At 51.3% G+C, this 13,612-nt stretch overlaps 1 protein-coding gene across 11 annotated transcripts in view; it reads right to left on the bottom strand.

Moving 5' to 3' along the window:
* MROH1 (maestro heat like repeat family member 1) overlaps nucleotides 1–13,612 on the bottom strand; it is a 118,917-nt gene that overhangs the window by 22,738 nt on the left and 82,567 nt on the right. For 9 of the 11 annotated variants that reach the window (XR_004435361.1, XM_033203055.1, XM_033203060.1 and 6 more), the window contains 11 exons: nucleotides 4,822–4,929; nucleotides 4,506–4,650; nucleotides 4,343–4,383; nucleotides 3,950–4,091; nucleotides 3,572–3,624; nucleotides 3,133–3,240; nucleotides 2,692–2,811; nucleotides 2,278–2,400; nucleotides 1,282–1,428; nucleotides 1,168–1,194; nucleotides 189–311 (listed from right to left, as the gene is read on the bottom strand). Coding sequence is in view for 10 of the 11 variants with exons in the window: in XM_033203055.1 (XP_033058946.1) it covers nucleotides 189–311; nucleotides 1,168–1,194; nucleotides 1,282–1,428; nucleotides 2,278–2,400; nucleotides 2,692–2,811; nucleotides 3,133–3,240; nucleotides 3,572–3,624; nucleotides 3,950–4,091; nucleotides 4,343–4,383; nucleotides 4,506–4,650; nucleotides 4,822–4,929 (1,137 nt within the window). In the remaining variant the exon portion in view is untranslated. The remainder of the gene's footprint in view (nucleotides 1–188; nucleotides 312–1,167; nucleotides 1,195–1,281; nucleotides 1,429–2,277; nucleotides 2,401–2,691; nucleotides 2,812–3,132; nucleotides 3,241–3,571; nucleotides 3,625–3,949; nucleotides 4,092–4,342; nucleotides 4,384–4,505; nucleotides 4,651–4,821; nucleotides 4,930–13,612) is intronic. The other 2 variants (XM_033203063.1, XM_033203061.1) reach the window with 1 other exon arrangement.

Genomic DNA, 13,612 nt, shown 5'->3' with positions numbered 1-13,612 from the left:
CAAGCTCCGTCCCCCAGCCTAAGTGACACGAGGGGCCCGAGGAGCAGAGCCCCATCTGTCCCTACATGGCCCCTCCCATGTTCCCAGGCTGTCTTCATGTTATCACCTTCGGTGCCCCCAATCCCCACCTCTGGCCTCAGTCTCCCAGGAACCTGCCTGAGGACCCACCAGGCCACGGCCATGCTCACCATCATCTGTGCCACCAGCTCTGCTTTCCGGGTGAAGTGGAAGGAGCCAGCCTGGGTGCTGCTGCAGATGGCGCGGCTGACCATGCACACACTCTGGACGAGGCACAGCTTCAAGGCTGGGTCCTGCAGGGACACAGGGCTACAGGAGACGCCCACACCCGCCCTCCAGGGCTGAACCCACACACACCCCCGTTTCTTTCCTCCGAAGCCAGACGTGCTGCGCTCTGCTCTCACAGGAGCTCTCCAGTCAGCTCTCTTGCTTATCAGAGTCCGTGTGGAAGAAGCGGGGGGCCACCCAGGGGTTCCCCCGTGTCACACTCCAGAGGAGACAGGCCACAGAGCAGACGCTGTGTGGTGTGACCAGAGGGCTCCCCACAGCAGGAGGAGAGTCCTCCGGGGAGCGCTAAAGGGCTGGGAAAAGAACCTCTGAGAACAGCCCTGCCCTCCCAGCCACTGCAGGAGAACCAGAGGGCCTGTTCTTCAAGGAGGGCTGACTGTCCCGAGAGAGGGGCTTGTCAGGTTAGTGCCAGGGAGGCCAGAAGGGAAACTTGTTAGTGAGGCTGGGGTGAGGCCTTGGGGGCCAGTGGAGCCTCCACTGCCACTTCCACTGGCTTTGGGCCTTGTTCCCTCTCCTAGGTGGTCACTGGGGTCCAGGGCAGGTACAGCCCCCACGAGCACTGGGGAGCAGAGCCAGAAGAGGTTCCAGCTGTCCTGGGATGGGAGGGGCTGGCTGAACTCCCTGGGGGGCGACAGCCCACAACCCGGCCCCTTGGAGGCACAGACGCCTCCCTTCTTCCCACTGCCGTCCAGGGCCCAGGCCAGGGCAGAAGCCCTGGTGATGCTCTCGAATGCCCCGTGGGGACCGAGATCAGGAAGCCCCAGCAAGCACCCCCTCCGGCCTCTGCCCATGAAGCTCAACCCGCCCAGAGGAGAGCTGAGGGGAGAAGTCAGTCCAGCACTTAATTCCTACACACTGTACCTTGGTTTCTACCTTTACTCCCAGAACCTGAACAACAAAAAGTGAAATGAATTAAGATGTGAGTCCCCGGCAGCCCCAGCTCCCCTGGCGTGGCAGCCCCACTGCGATGCCCACCTTGGTGTTGAAGTGCTGGCAGATGTTCCGGAGGATGTCTGACTCCACTTTGGCCAGCACCAGCTCCTGGGGGGCCCGGGCCGCCACGTGCCCGTAGCACAGGACCAGAGCACTCTTCACCTTCTCTACCTCGTTCTCGCTTCGATCCTGAGAGGTCGGAGGAAACAGCAGGACTTCAGTTACACAATTACACTCCCCGACAGGAATCCTTGGCCTCAGAAACTCCTGAAGTCCTCCCAGAAGAAGGGCCAGAGCCAGTCAGTGACAGCAGAGGTGTGCCCCCGCCGTGGCCAGAGCCCGTGACAGCAGAGGTGTGCCCCAGCCGTGCAGGGCACCGCCTGAATCTGGGGAGGGGGAGAGCCTCTTTGAAAGGGGCAGGAGTACAGGCAGCCAGCCAGGCATGGGCCCACTGGGTACTGAGTAGCAGAGGGCCGAGGGTCAAGGTAGTGCGGCCATGTGTGAGAGTCAGGCAGGAGGCAGCCGAGAAGAGCTTGAGGCCCCATCCTTGCTGCACTGCAGATCAGCCTCGATCCACACAGCAAGGGCTGGGAAGCCCTGCGTGCTTGGTCCCGCCCTGAGATGCTGTAACTGGGACAGTTACGGGAGAAAGAAAATAGAGGGACCATGGCCGGGATGGGGGCCTGCGGTAGAGGTCCACTCCTTCCTTAAACCAGGCTCAGGCTCCGCCAGCACAGCCGGTGGCTTTGGCGAGAACGCAGAATCTGCTGGCCACCAGGGGGCAGAGCCCCTCTCATCACCCACGCCTGGCAGAGACGCGGCCCTGGCCACAGCTACGTTTGCCTCGGGGAGGCCACTCTGCGTCCCTCCCCACTGGGAGCGCCCACGCACAGGCTCCACCCATGGAAGGAATGCAGGAGCAAAAATTGCTCCAGGGACGCAACCAGCTTCCTGCCCCACTCCAGCCTGCAGGGCACCCCCGAGCCTCAAACTTGTGGATAGACAGCTGTCCCCAGCCCTGCACGGTGTCAGCCTAACCTTAAAAATGTTGAGAATGCCGATGGATTTTCTGAAGACCTCTGACCTCACGAAGTCCTCTAGCTGGGCCAGCGTGTCCTCGAGGTGGGAGATGGCACAGATCCCGAAGCAGCAGGCAAGGCCCTGGGGGGCAAGACACTTACCCCAGGCAGGGGAGGGCACACGCTGCCACACACGCACGCACACGGTCACGCGTGGACACAGGGGCACACCCACATGTACACACATGCGCACACTTGCATACACATCAACAGATGGCGCAGACACCCTCTCTGTGCATATATGCACACCATACGTGTACGCACACATGCACACGCAGGCATACAGCCTGGCTGGCTGCCTCAGAGAACAGCAGGTGGCCGCCGACCTCCAGCCCTAGGATGTCTGGGGCTTCTGCAGGGAGAGTGGCCCCACCTCACGTTCTGCCTCCTCCTGGTATCTGGCTGTTTCCAGCAGCTCTTGAAGGTGCTTCCTCACCACCTCCTTACTTGAAGCAGCACCCAGGGTGGTTCCTATGCATTTGTACAGGAAGTTCTGAAACAAAACCAGAGAACGAGAACATGGCTATGCCTGACTCCTGAGTACAGGGAGACCCAGCGCTGCCACGGGGCTGCCCCTGAGGTGCACCTCCTGCCCACAAGCTGATGAGAACTGCAGGGTGAGTCCAGGGCAACATCTGAGGAATAAGAGGTGGGGCTGGTGGGCTCTCGCACCTCCTGGCCCTCAGCCACCACGAGGCGGCTCTGCCAGGCCACCAGGGCCACGGGAGACAGGGCCCAGACAGCAAGTGACAGACACGAGACCCAGGAACTCAGAGCCCAAGTACCACACCGAGAACGCCAGCAGGTGCCCCACCTTCTCCTGGGGTGCCTCATCATAGCAGGGCAGCTGCCTGCACAGCTCCAGGCTCAGCTGGCAGATCCACGTGTTGTCAGAAACGATGACCAGGGTGTCTCGCAGGAACTGCAGGCCAAGACACCACTGAGAGGCCGGGAGCCCGACCCCTCACAGGGCTGGCTGGAGCCTGGGCACATCCCCATATGCTGTGGCTGCAGGGGCTGCAGGCCGCCTTCCAGCAGAGGCCGGGGGAGGCAGAGCCAACCCTCAGGGGACAGCCATGCCGCAGTTGGCTCACCAGGCAGGGCGAGAGGAGGGCCTGCTCCTTGGCTCCCCAGCCACACCATGAGGTGAGGTTGAAGCAGGTGGCCCAGCCTCTGCCACCCCAGCACCCCCCAGGCCAGACAACACCTTAAGGCCCAGGATGGGCCCTGCCCCGACCACCCCCAGCCCTCACCATCAGCAGCTTCTCCTCCCACTCCTCCTGTGGCAGGGTCTCTTCCGTGTGCTCTGAAATGACAGCCACGCAGGCCAGTGGGGTTCAGAGCCCAGCACCTGCCCTGGCGCTGGGGATGCTCAGCACAGACAGACCTCACCGCCCCACTGCCCCCCACCTGCTCCCAGGAAGCACCCTGCAGGAGTGCTTTTCAAGTCCCAGGTCAACTGGGGCCTTTCTTGGACCACAGGGGAGACTGCTTTTTCCAATTACACAACCCTAGTCCCCACTGGCCACCCTAGTGCCACCTGGCAAAGGTGGGGTCAGAGCTAGCATCTCCCTACCCTGAGACCTGCCCTCCCCACAGGGCTATGCACCCCATCCTGACCCCGGGCTCACCATCCAGGTACCCCAGCAGCAGCGGGACAGTCGTCTCCCAATGCTGACCCAGCAAAGGGTGAACGTTAGGGTGCAGAACACTGAGGAGACGCAGCGCCGCCACCCCACGTCCGTCCCCCAGGTAGGGGCTGGAAGACACAACCTGAAGAGAGGCAGCGTGGAGCCGGGCCTGAGCAGGGAGCACCGGCCGTGCCCACAAACTGCACCTGCAGGGCCACAGCACCCGACGGGGGGGCCTGGCTCTTCCTGAAGCTGGGCCACCCACATAGAGAAAAACCACGCCTGAGCCCTGACTGCAGCTGCCCACTGAGAAGGTAACTCCTTCCAAGCCTGGGTGGAGCACAGGGACACAGAGTGGGGCACCCGGGCACGCTGTGAAAGGGCAAGGCTCACCAACAGTCTTGCGGTTACAGCATAGGGAGACGGGAGGCTCGCTGGAGATGAGAGGTGGAAATAGTCAGTGGGGGCTGCCTGTAGCCCTGGGGTGGGGGTCAGGAACTGGAGGATGGGGAAGTGGGGACAGGAGCGGGGAGGTGGGGTACGGCGCGGCGCGCACCATGGGCGTCGTACTGGATGAGGAAGGCGTCCGCCCCGGCCTCCTGCCTCTTCTGCGCCAGATGCACGAGGCTCCTGCAGAGTGGAGTCAGGGCCCTGGTGAAGCGCACAGGAGTGAGGAATTGGAGCAGGTACGGCCAGAGGACCTAGGGGAGTAGAGGGCCTGGTCTGCATCCACCCAGAAGGAGGTCCCATGCAGATAGGGCCCTGCCAGAGCTCTGAGGTGGAGACAGACTCTTTGCTGGGCCTGAGCACCCTGGGCCACTGCCCTGGAGAGCTCTGTTGTCGCCAGGCAGGGACGGGTGCCGTGCACTCACGTGACTCATCCTGTCCACGGTGGTGCTGACCAGGTAGAGGGTGCGCACACTGACGGCCCGCACACTGTCGGCCTTGGGGTCCTTGCTGCTGGGGCCTGGCTTCTCAGGCTGGAGGAAGGCAAAAGGCAAAGGTGTGCGTGGGCGGCCGTGGTTCTGGGCCTGAGGACACAGCTTACCCCAAAGCAGGGCAGACCCTGGGCCTCGCTGCGGGACACAGACATGTGCGTGACCTGCCACAGACAGAAAAGGCACTCTCCGCTAAGATCACCCAAGAAAGCAGGCTCACCTGCCTCAGTTCTCATCTCCAAAACAAACAAAACCTTGAGCATTTGCTAAGCTACTGACTCCATTAAAAAATAACTGCTCATGACGTTGCAATGCCTGCAGGGGAGGAAAGGGATAGCCTCTGTGGGACCATAAACCATGTCAGAAAACCTGGTTCCCACTAAGACACCACGCAGCCTCGGCAGCCACAGTGGGCTGGATGCCTGCTGTCCTCTCTGTATGCTCAGCTCCCCGGCAGGCAGCCCTGCAAGAAGACGACTTCTGTTTCCCACACGTTCCATCCAGGTTTTGAAATACCAAAGAGTAAAAGCTCAACGACAAAGCGACATATTTGGAAAAATGGCAACAGTGCAGGGACTTCTAATCCCTCTCTTTCAGAAGCCAAAAGTCACTCAGAAAAAAAAAAAATAGTGATATTTAGGCCTTGAACTTCCATTTTTACAGTAGGCTCTAAAAATACAGATAGAACTTTATACCAAACATGCACAAACCACTTTGAAATCCTGACCATTAGGCCAAAAATAATACTGCAACCAACACTTAAAAGCAGAAATCAACCCGGCCAGATTCAATATAACAATAAATCCACAACAACCATGAAAACCTATCGACCTGGAGATTTTAAAGATCATAAAAGAATCATTTGGGTTACGCCGGGCGCGGTGGCTCAAGCCTGTCATCCCAGCACTTTGGGAGGCCAAGATGGGCGGATCACGAGGTCAGGAGATCGAGACCATCCTGGCTAACACGGTGAAACCCCGTCTCTACTAAAAAATACAAAAAACTAGCCGGGCGAGGTGGCGGCGCCTGTAGTCCCAGCTACTCGGAGGCTGAGGCAGGAGAATGGCGTAAACCCGGGAGGCGGAGCTTGCAGTGAGCTGAGATCCGGCCACTGCACTCCAGTCCGGGCGACAGAGCGAGACTCCGTCTCAAAAAAAAAAAAAAAAAGAATCATTTGGGTTAACAAAGAAACCAAATAGAAACTGCTAAATACCCAGTAATGAACACTGAGGACATACTGCAACTCCACCAGAAACGCGAACCTGAGGACACGGACCGGGGCAGTGCTTATGTGAAAAAATGCCCCCAGAGTACCACAGCAGGGAAATGAGGAGACAAGAGCAAGGAAAATCCCAGAGACAGGGTGTGAAAAAGTATAACCGTGAAATAAAGAATTCAATTCAGGAAACAAATAATGTAATGATTCACTGAGGAAGAAATTACTGACTTGGAAGAACAGGCTGCCGAAGGCTTCAAGGAAGAAGAAATTTAAAAAGAATTGAAAAAGAAAAAGCTGAAAGAGGTGAAGCCAGCAGTGCTAGCCTTTGGATAACGGATACACCAGAGTCAGTGAGACCCAAAAACAGGGGTAAGAAATACTCAAGAAATAAAGGAGCGAGCTTCCCAGAAACGAGACCAGTGGTTCATGGAAGGGGCTGCAGAGCGGAGGCGCGGGCAGCCCCAGGTGAGTTGGGACGCCATCCTGCGCCACAAAGGGCAGTGGGGCCTCAGGACAGGGGCCTGTGTGCTCCAAGGGGTGCTACTGACCAAGTGTGGGACAGTTTGAACACCAAGGCCAGCAACAGGGACTGCGCATGGACCCCTGCATCAAACAGCAAACCACTAGTCCACGCGGAGAGAGATGCATGCACATAAGAACAGGAGCGGCTTTGTCACAACAGAGGCCAAAGAATCAAGTACAGCAGGATCACTGGAGTTAGAAAACCATCCACGGATGATAAAAACAATTGATGTTGACTAAGCATTTATTTATTTATTCATTTATTTTGAGATGGAGTCTCGCTCTGTCACCCAGGCTGGAGTGCAGTGGGGTGATCTTGGCTCACTGCAACCTCCGCCTCCCGGGTTCAAGCAATTCTCCTGCCTCAGCCTCCCGAGTAGCTGGGATTACAGGTGCCCGCCACCATATCCGGCTAGTTTTTTTGGTATTCTTAGTAGAGATGGGGTTTCACCATGTTGGCCAGGCTGGTCTTGAACACCTGACCTCAAGTGATCCACCCGCCTCAGCCTCCCAAAGTGCTGGGATTACAGGTGTGAACCACAGCACTGGGCCTGATGCTGATTAATCACAAGAAGGTATTTACTTAATCCCAAAGATCTCCCTACAAACTACTTATTTGTTACAAGGCAGAAACAGCAACTTTCCAGTGCAGAAACCGAGCACAGACAAGTGAGCAGAACTAACAAGATCAACACTGAAACAAACCAACACGAGGACCCCCCGATATGATACATTGGTGGGGACACACCAAATTCCATGAGATTCCTCCCAAAACTGCATCTCCGGGGTTAAATCATGAGGAAACACCATCATACTTGAGCTATTCAACAAAATAACTGGTCTTGATTCTTTGAAAGCATCCAGGTCAACAAACACAAGGGCAGGAGGCTAACAGGGCACAGCAGTCACACACTGTATGTGTCTGGGCTGTACCCTGTGCCACAAAGCAGCTAAAGGGACAGAACTGGGATGACCCAGGAAGTGCATGGATCAGGTGACATTATGGCCTCCATGTTGAATTTCCTGATTGCAACATCTGGACTATGGTTGTGCAGAACAAGGTCCTCATTCTTAGGAAACAAACAAGGCATTCAGTAGTCAGTGATAAAGGGACATAATGTCTCAAATTTTCTCTCAAATGAGTTGGAAAAAAATTGTGCACGTATATACCTGTGTGTGTACAAATTACACACATATCACACAAAGGCATAAGAAAAGCATACACCATGATCTCTTATAAATATAGACATGAAAATCCTCAACAAAATACCAGCAAACTGAAGACAACAATGTATAAAAATGATTGTACACCATGACCAAGAATGCGAGTTTAACATCTGAAAATCACCTAATGAAATATACCATATCACTAAAATAAAGAAACAAAAATGACAAGCTCATTTTAGACACAGTAAAAAGCACATCAAATCTAGTACTTCCTCATGATAAAAACATTCAGCAAAGCAGGACTAGAAAGTGGTATCCGTGACCTGATGAAGGCCCACAGCAGGAACCACACCTGATGGCGCTGGCCTAAATGCTTCTACACAAAGAGAAGGAACAGGACAAGGGTGCCTGCTTGCACCAATTTTATTCAACAGTATTGGGCGTTCTAGCTGGGGCAGTTAAGCAGGAAAATTAAAAGGCATCCAGGTTGAAAAAAAGAAGTAAAACTATAGTTGTAGATGACACAATCCTTACAGAAAATCCTAAGAAATCCAATAAAAACTATTATAACTAATAAGCAAGTTCAACAAGGATGCAGTATACAAGATCAATATGAAAGGATAATTGTGGGCCGGGCACAGTGGCTCATGCCTGTCATCCTAGCACTTTGGGAGGCCGAGATGGGCAGATTGCCTGAGCTCACGAGTTCGAGACCAGCCTGGCCAACATGGTGAAACCCTGTCTCTACTAAAATACAAAAACAAATCAGCTGGGCATGGTGGCGGGCGCCTATAATCCCAGCTACGCAGGAGGCTGAGGCATGAGAACCGCTTGAACCCGGGAGGCAGAAGTCACAGGGAGCTGAGACTGTGCCATTGCGCTCCAGCCTGGGCAACAAAGTGAAACTCTGTCTCAAAAAAAAAGAAAGAAAGAATAATTGTATTTCTATACAGTAGCAAAGAATAAACTGAAAATGAAATTAAGAAAATAATCCAGACCGGGTGCAGTGGCTCACATCTGTGGTCCCAGCACTTTGGGAGGCCAAGGCGGGTAGATGGCCTGAGGTCAGGAGTTCGAGACCAGCCTGGTCAACATGGTGAAACCCCATCTCTACCAAAAAAAGAAAAAACAAACAAAAAAACCCCCAAAATTAGCCAGGCATGGTGGTGGGCACCTGTAATCCCAGCTACTCAGGAGGCTAAGACAGGAGAATTGCTTGAACTCGGGAAGTGGAGATTGCAATGAGCTGAGATTGTGCTACTGCACTCCAGCCTGGGAGACAGAGCAAGACTCTATCTAAAAAAAAAAGAAAAGAAATGAAAAGAAAAGAAAATAATTCCATTTACAATAGCATCAAAAAGAATGAATAAATCTAACAAAAGAAGTGCAAAACTTATACTCTGAAAACTACAAAACATTAAAATAAAGACCTAAAAATATAGAAATACCTCCCATGTTCACAGATACAAATATTTTGATATTGTTAAGATGGAACTACTCCCCAAACAGATATACAGATTCAGTGCCATCCCTGTAAAAATTCCGGGTGACTACTGTGCAAGAATTGACAAGCTGATCCTAAAACAAATTCACACGGGAATTCAAGGGACCCAAAATAGCCAAAATGATCTTGAAAAAGAACAAAGTTAGAGAACTTGTACCTTCCCAATTTCAGAATTTTCTACAAAGCAACAATGTACACAGCAGCATTATTCACAGGAGCCAGAAGGTGGCAGCACCCCAAGTGTCCAGGAAGGGACGAAAGGGTAAGCACTACGCCGTCTCCACACACGGACTGTTGAGCCCTGAAGGAGGGAAATTCTGGCAGGGCTACACCATGGGAGAACATTTAGGTCCTTATGCCGAGTGGGAGAAGCCAGACACAAAAGGACAAATGCTGTTTGCATCCACTTACATGAAGTACCTTGAGTGGTGAAATTCATAAAGGTAAATGGTGGGGCGCAGGAGCTGAGCAGGAGGGAATGGGAGTTAGCATTTAATGGGGACAGTTTCTGTTTGGGAACATGGACGAGCTCTGGAGCTGGAAGATGGTGATGGCTGCACAACAATGCGAATGTGCTTAATGTCGCTGAAGTGTGCACTTAAAATGGGTTGAGATAGTCAAGTTTATGTTATTTTACCATAATAAAAATGGTTTGCTAAAAAAGCAATCATGGCCAGGTGCTGTGGCTCTTGCCTATAATGCCAGCCCTTTGGGAGGCCAAGGCAGAAAGATTGCTTGAGCCCAGGAGTTCTAGACTGGCCTGGGCAACACAGAGAGACCCCATCCCTACAACAACACAACTTGAAATTAGCCAGGTGTGGTGGTGCCCACCTGTGGTCCCAGCTATTTGGGGGACTGAGGCAGGAGGACTGCTTGAGCCTGGGAGGTTGAGGCTGCAGTAAGCCATGATTGCATCACTATACTCCAACCTGGGTAACAAAGCAAGACCCTGTCTCATAAAAAAAAAAATTTAAACGAAAAACTCAATATAATCTACCATACTAACCATCAAAAGAAGAAAAAATACGTAATTTCACCAACAGATGCACAAAACTGTTTCAATTTTGACATCAATCCATAAAATCCATAATAAAGTCTCAGAAAACTAGAAATAGAAAGGAGTTTCTTCAAGCTGATAAAGGGCATCAATGAAAACCTGTTATAGGCGGGAACAAAAACAGTGGTTCTCATGGAGACAGACAGTAAGTAGGCTGGTGGTTACCAGAGGCCGGGAAGGGTAGAAGGTAGGGTATGAAGAGGGGCTGATTAATGGGTACAAATATATATTCAGAAAAAAGACCTAGTATCCTATAGATCAGTAGGATGACTATAGTTTACCCTACTATAGATTATAGATTATAGTATAATCTATTGTACATTTCCAAATCACTAGAAAGGAATAATTAGAATGCTTCTAGCATAAAGAAAAAACCCAACATGCAATGTATTTAAACCCTTATTTAAATAAAACTTGTTTTCAGGAAAAAAAAAAAAAAACCCAACATGCAAGGTGGTGGATATCCCAGTTTCCCTGATTTGATCTTTAAACATAATATGAATGTATTAAATTATCATATGTACCCCAAGTATACGGACATCTATTATGTGTCCATAAGAACAAGCAAGCAAGCCCATTCGGGTGTGACCTTGTTCCACTGAGCTCTGCTTTACTGGACGTCACAGGTGCTGCATTTTAACGAAGTGGACGGTCTGGGGCAGCCCTGTGTCCAGCAAGTCTATGCCGCCTTTTTCAACAGCATGTGCTTGGTGTGTGTCTCTGTGTCACATTTTGCTAATTCTTGGAATATTTCAAACTGTTTCATTAATATTGTATCTGTGATGGTGATTTGTGATTAGAGATCTCTGATGTTACTATCATAATTGTTTTGGGGTACTATGAACTGCAATATATAAAACTGCAAGCTTAATCAATGAATGTTGGGTGTCCTGACCCACTGACCAGCCACGTCCCACCTCTCTTCCTCTGCTAGGGTCTCCCTGCTCCCTGAAACACAACAATGTTGAAATGAGTCCAATTAAAACCCTACAATCGCCTCCATGTGTTCATGTGAGAGGAAGAGCCCCACATCTCTCACTTTAAATCAAAGGCCAGAATTGATGAAGCTTAGTGAGGAAGGCATGTCAAAAGCTGAAACAGGCTAAAGGCCAGACCTCTTGTGCTAGTCAGTCATGTCAGGAATAAAAAGGAAAAGCTCTTGAAGGAAATCAAGTGTCACTCCAGTGAACACACGAATGATAAGAAAACAAAACAGCCACGGCCGGGCGCGGTGGCTCAAGCCTATAATCCCAGCACTTTGGGAGGCCGAGACGGGCGGATCACGAGGTCAGGAGATCGAGACCATCCTGGCTAACACGGTGAAACCCCGTCTCTACTAAAAAATACAAAAAACTAGCCGGGCGAGGTGGCGGGCGCCTGTAGTCCCAGCTACTCGGGAGGCTGAGGCAGGAGAATGGCGTGAACCCGGGAGGCGGAGCTTGCAGTGAGCTGAGATCCGGCCACTGCACTCCAGCCCCGGCGACAGAGTGAGACTCCGTCTCAAAAAAAAAAAAAAAGAAAGAAAACAAAACAGCCTTATTGCTGACATTGAGAAAGTCTGAATGGTCTGCATAGAAAATCAGATCAGCCAAACATTCCCTTAAGCCAAAGCTTAATCCAGAGCAACTCTCTTCAACTCCGTGAAGGCTGAGAGCGGTAAGGAAGCTGCCAAAAAAAAAGCTGCAAGAGAAAAGCTGGAAGCTGGCAGAAGTTGATTCCTGAGGGTTAAGGAAAGAAGTCATCTCCATAACAAAAATACCAAGGTGCAGCAGAAACTGCTGATGGAGAAACTGCAACAAGTTGTCCAGGAGATTAGCAAAGAGCATTATTATTATTATTATTATTATTATTATTTTTTGAGACAGAGTCTAGCTCTGTCGCCCAGGCTGGAGTGCAGTGGCGCCATCTCAGCTCACAGTAGCCTCTGCCTCCCAGGTTCAAGTGATTCTCCTGCCTCAGCTTCCCGAGTAGCTGGGAATACAGGTGTGGTCCACCACGCTTGGCTAATTTTTGCATTTTCAGTAGAGACGGGATTTCACCATGTTGGCCAGGCTGGTCTTGAAGTCCTGACCTCAAGTGATCCGCTGGCCTCAGCTTCCCAAAGTGCTGGGATTACAGGCGTGAGCTGTAATGAATGCAAAGGAAAAGCTAAGAGAAAACAAAACAACCTTATTGCTGGCATGGAGAACATTTTAAGAGCATTTTATTATTTCTTTCTTTCTTTTTGTTTAAGACAGAGTCTTGCTCTGTCACCCAGGTGGGCAGATTGCTTGAGCTCAGGAATTTAAGACTAACCTGGGCAACACAGCAAAACCTATCTTTAGAAAAACAAGACAAAACAAAACAAAAATTAGCTGGGTGTGTTGGTGTTGGTGTGTGCCTGTAGCCCCAGCTACTCAGGAGGGTGAGGTGGGAGGACTGAGTCCAGGAGGTTGAGGCTGCAGTGAGCTGTGATTGAGCCACTGAACTCCAGCCTGGGTCACAGAGTGAGACCCTATTCCAAAAAAAAAAAAAAAGAACATCATAAGGTGATTGATTGCTGCCACAGACAGTGATTTCTCTCACAGATCTGGGCAACAAGAATTGAAAACCTTCTGGAAAGGATTCACCATAGTAGATGCCATTAAGAGCATTTGTGATTCATGGAAAGAGGTCAACAAAATCAGCATGAACAGGAGTTTGGAAGAAGCTGGTTCCAAACCTCATGGATAACTTTGAGGGGGTCAAGACATCCGTGGAGGAAGTCACTGCAAATGTGGTGGAAACAGCAAGAGAATTCGAATTGGAAGTGGAGTCGGAAGACGGAACTGAATTGCTGCAATCTCATGACCAGACCGGATGGAGGAGGCGTTGCTTCTTTTGGATGGGCAAAGAAAGTGGTTTCTTGAGACTGAATCTGCTCCTGGTGAAATGCTGTGAACATTGTTGAAACGACAACAAAGCATTCAGAATATTCCATAAACTTAGTTGATAAAGAAGTGGTTGGGTTTGAGAGGAATGACGCCCATTTTGAAAGATCTACTGTGGGTAAAATGCTATCAAATAGCAGTGTGTAAGACAGAAAAGTTTAGTGAACAGAAGACTCCATCAGTGTAGCAAACTTCATCATCGTCCTATTTTAAGAAATTGTCGACTAGGCGCAGTGGCTCATGCCTATAATCTCAGCACTTTGGGAGGCTGAGGCAGGTGGATCATGAGGTCAGGAGATCGAGACCATCTTGGATAACATGGTGAAACCCCATCTCTACTAAAATAC

The sequence above is a fragment of the Trachypithecus francoisi genome, unplaced genomic scaffold (assembly GCF_009764315.1).
Source record: "Trachypithecus francoisi isolate TF-2019V2 unplaced genomic scaffold, Tfra_2.0 Lachesis_group7, whole genome shotgun sequence".
NCBI classification, from domain to species: domain Eukaryota; kingdom Metazoa; phylum Chordata; class Mammalia; order Primates; family Cercopithecidae; genus Trachypithecus; species Trachypithecus francoisi.
The sequence above is the reverse complement of the archived record's forward strand: the minus strand, read 5'-3'. Positions and strand labels throughout refer to the sequence as shown.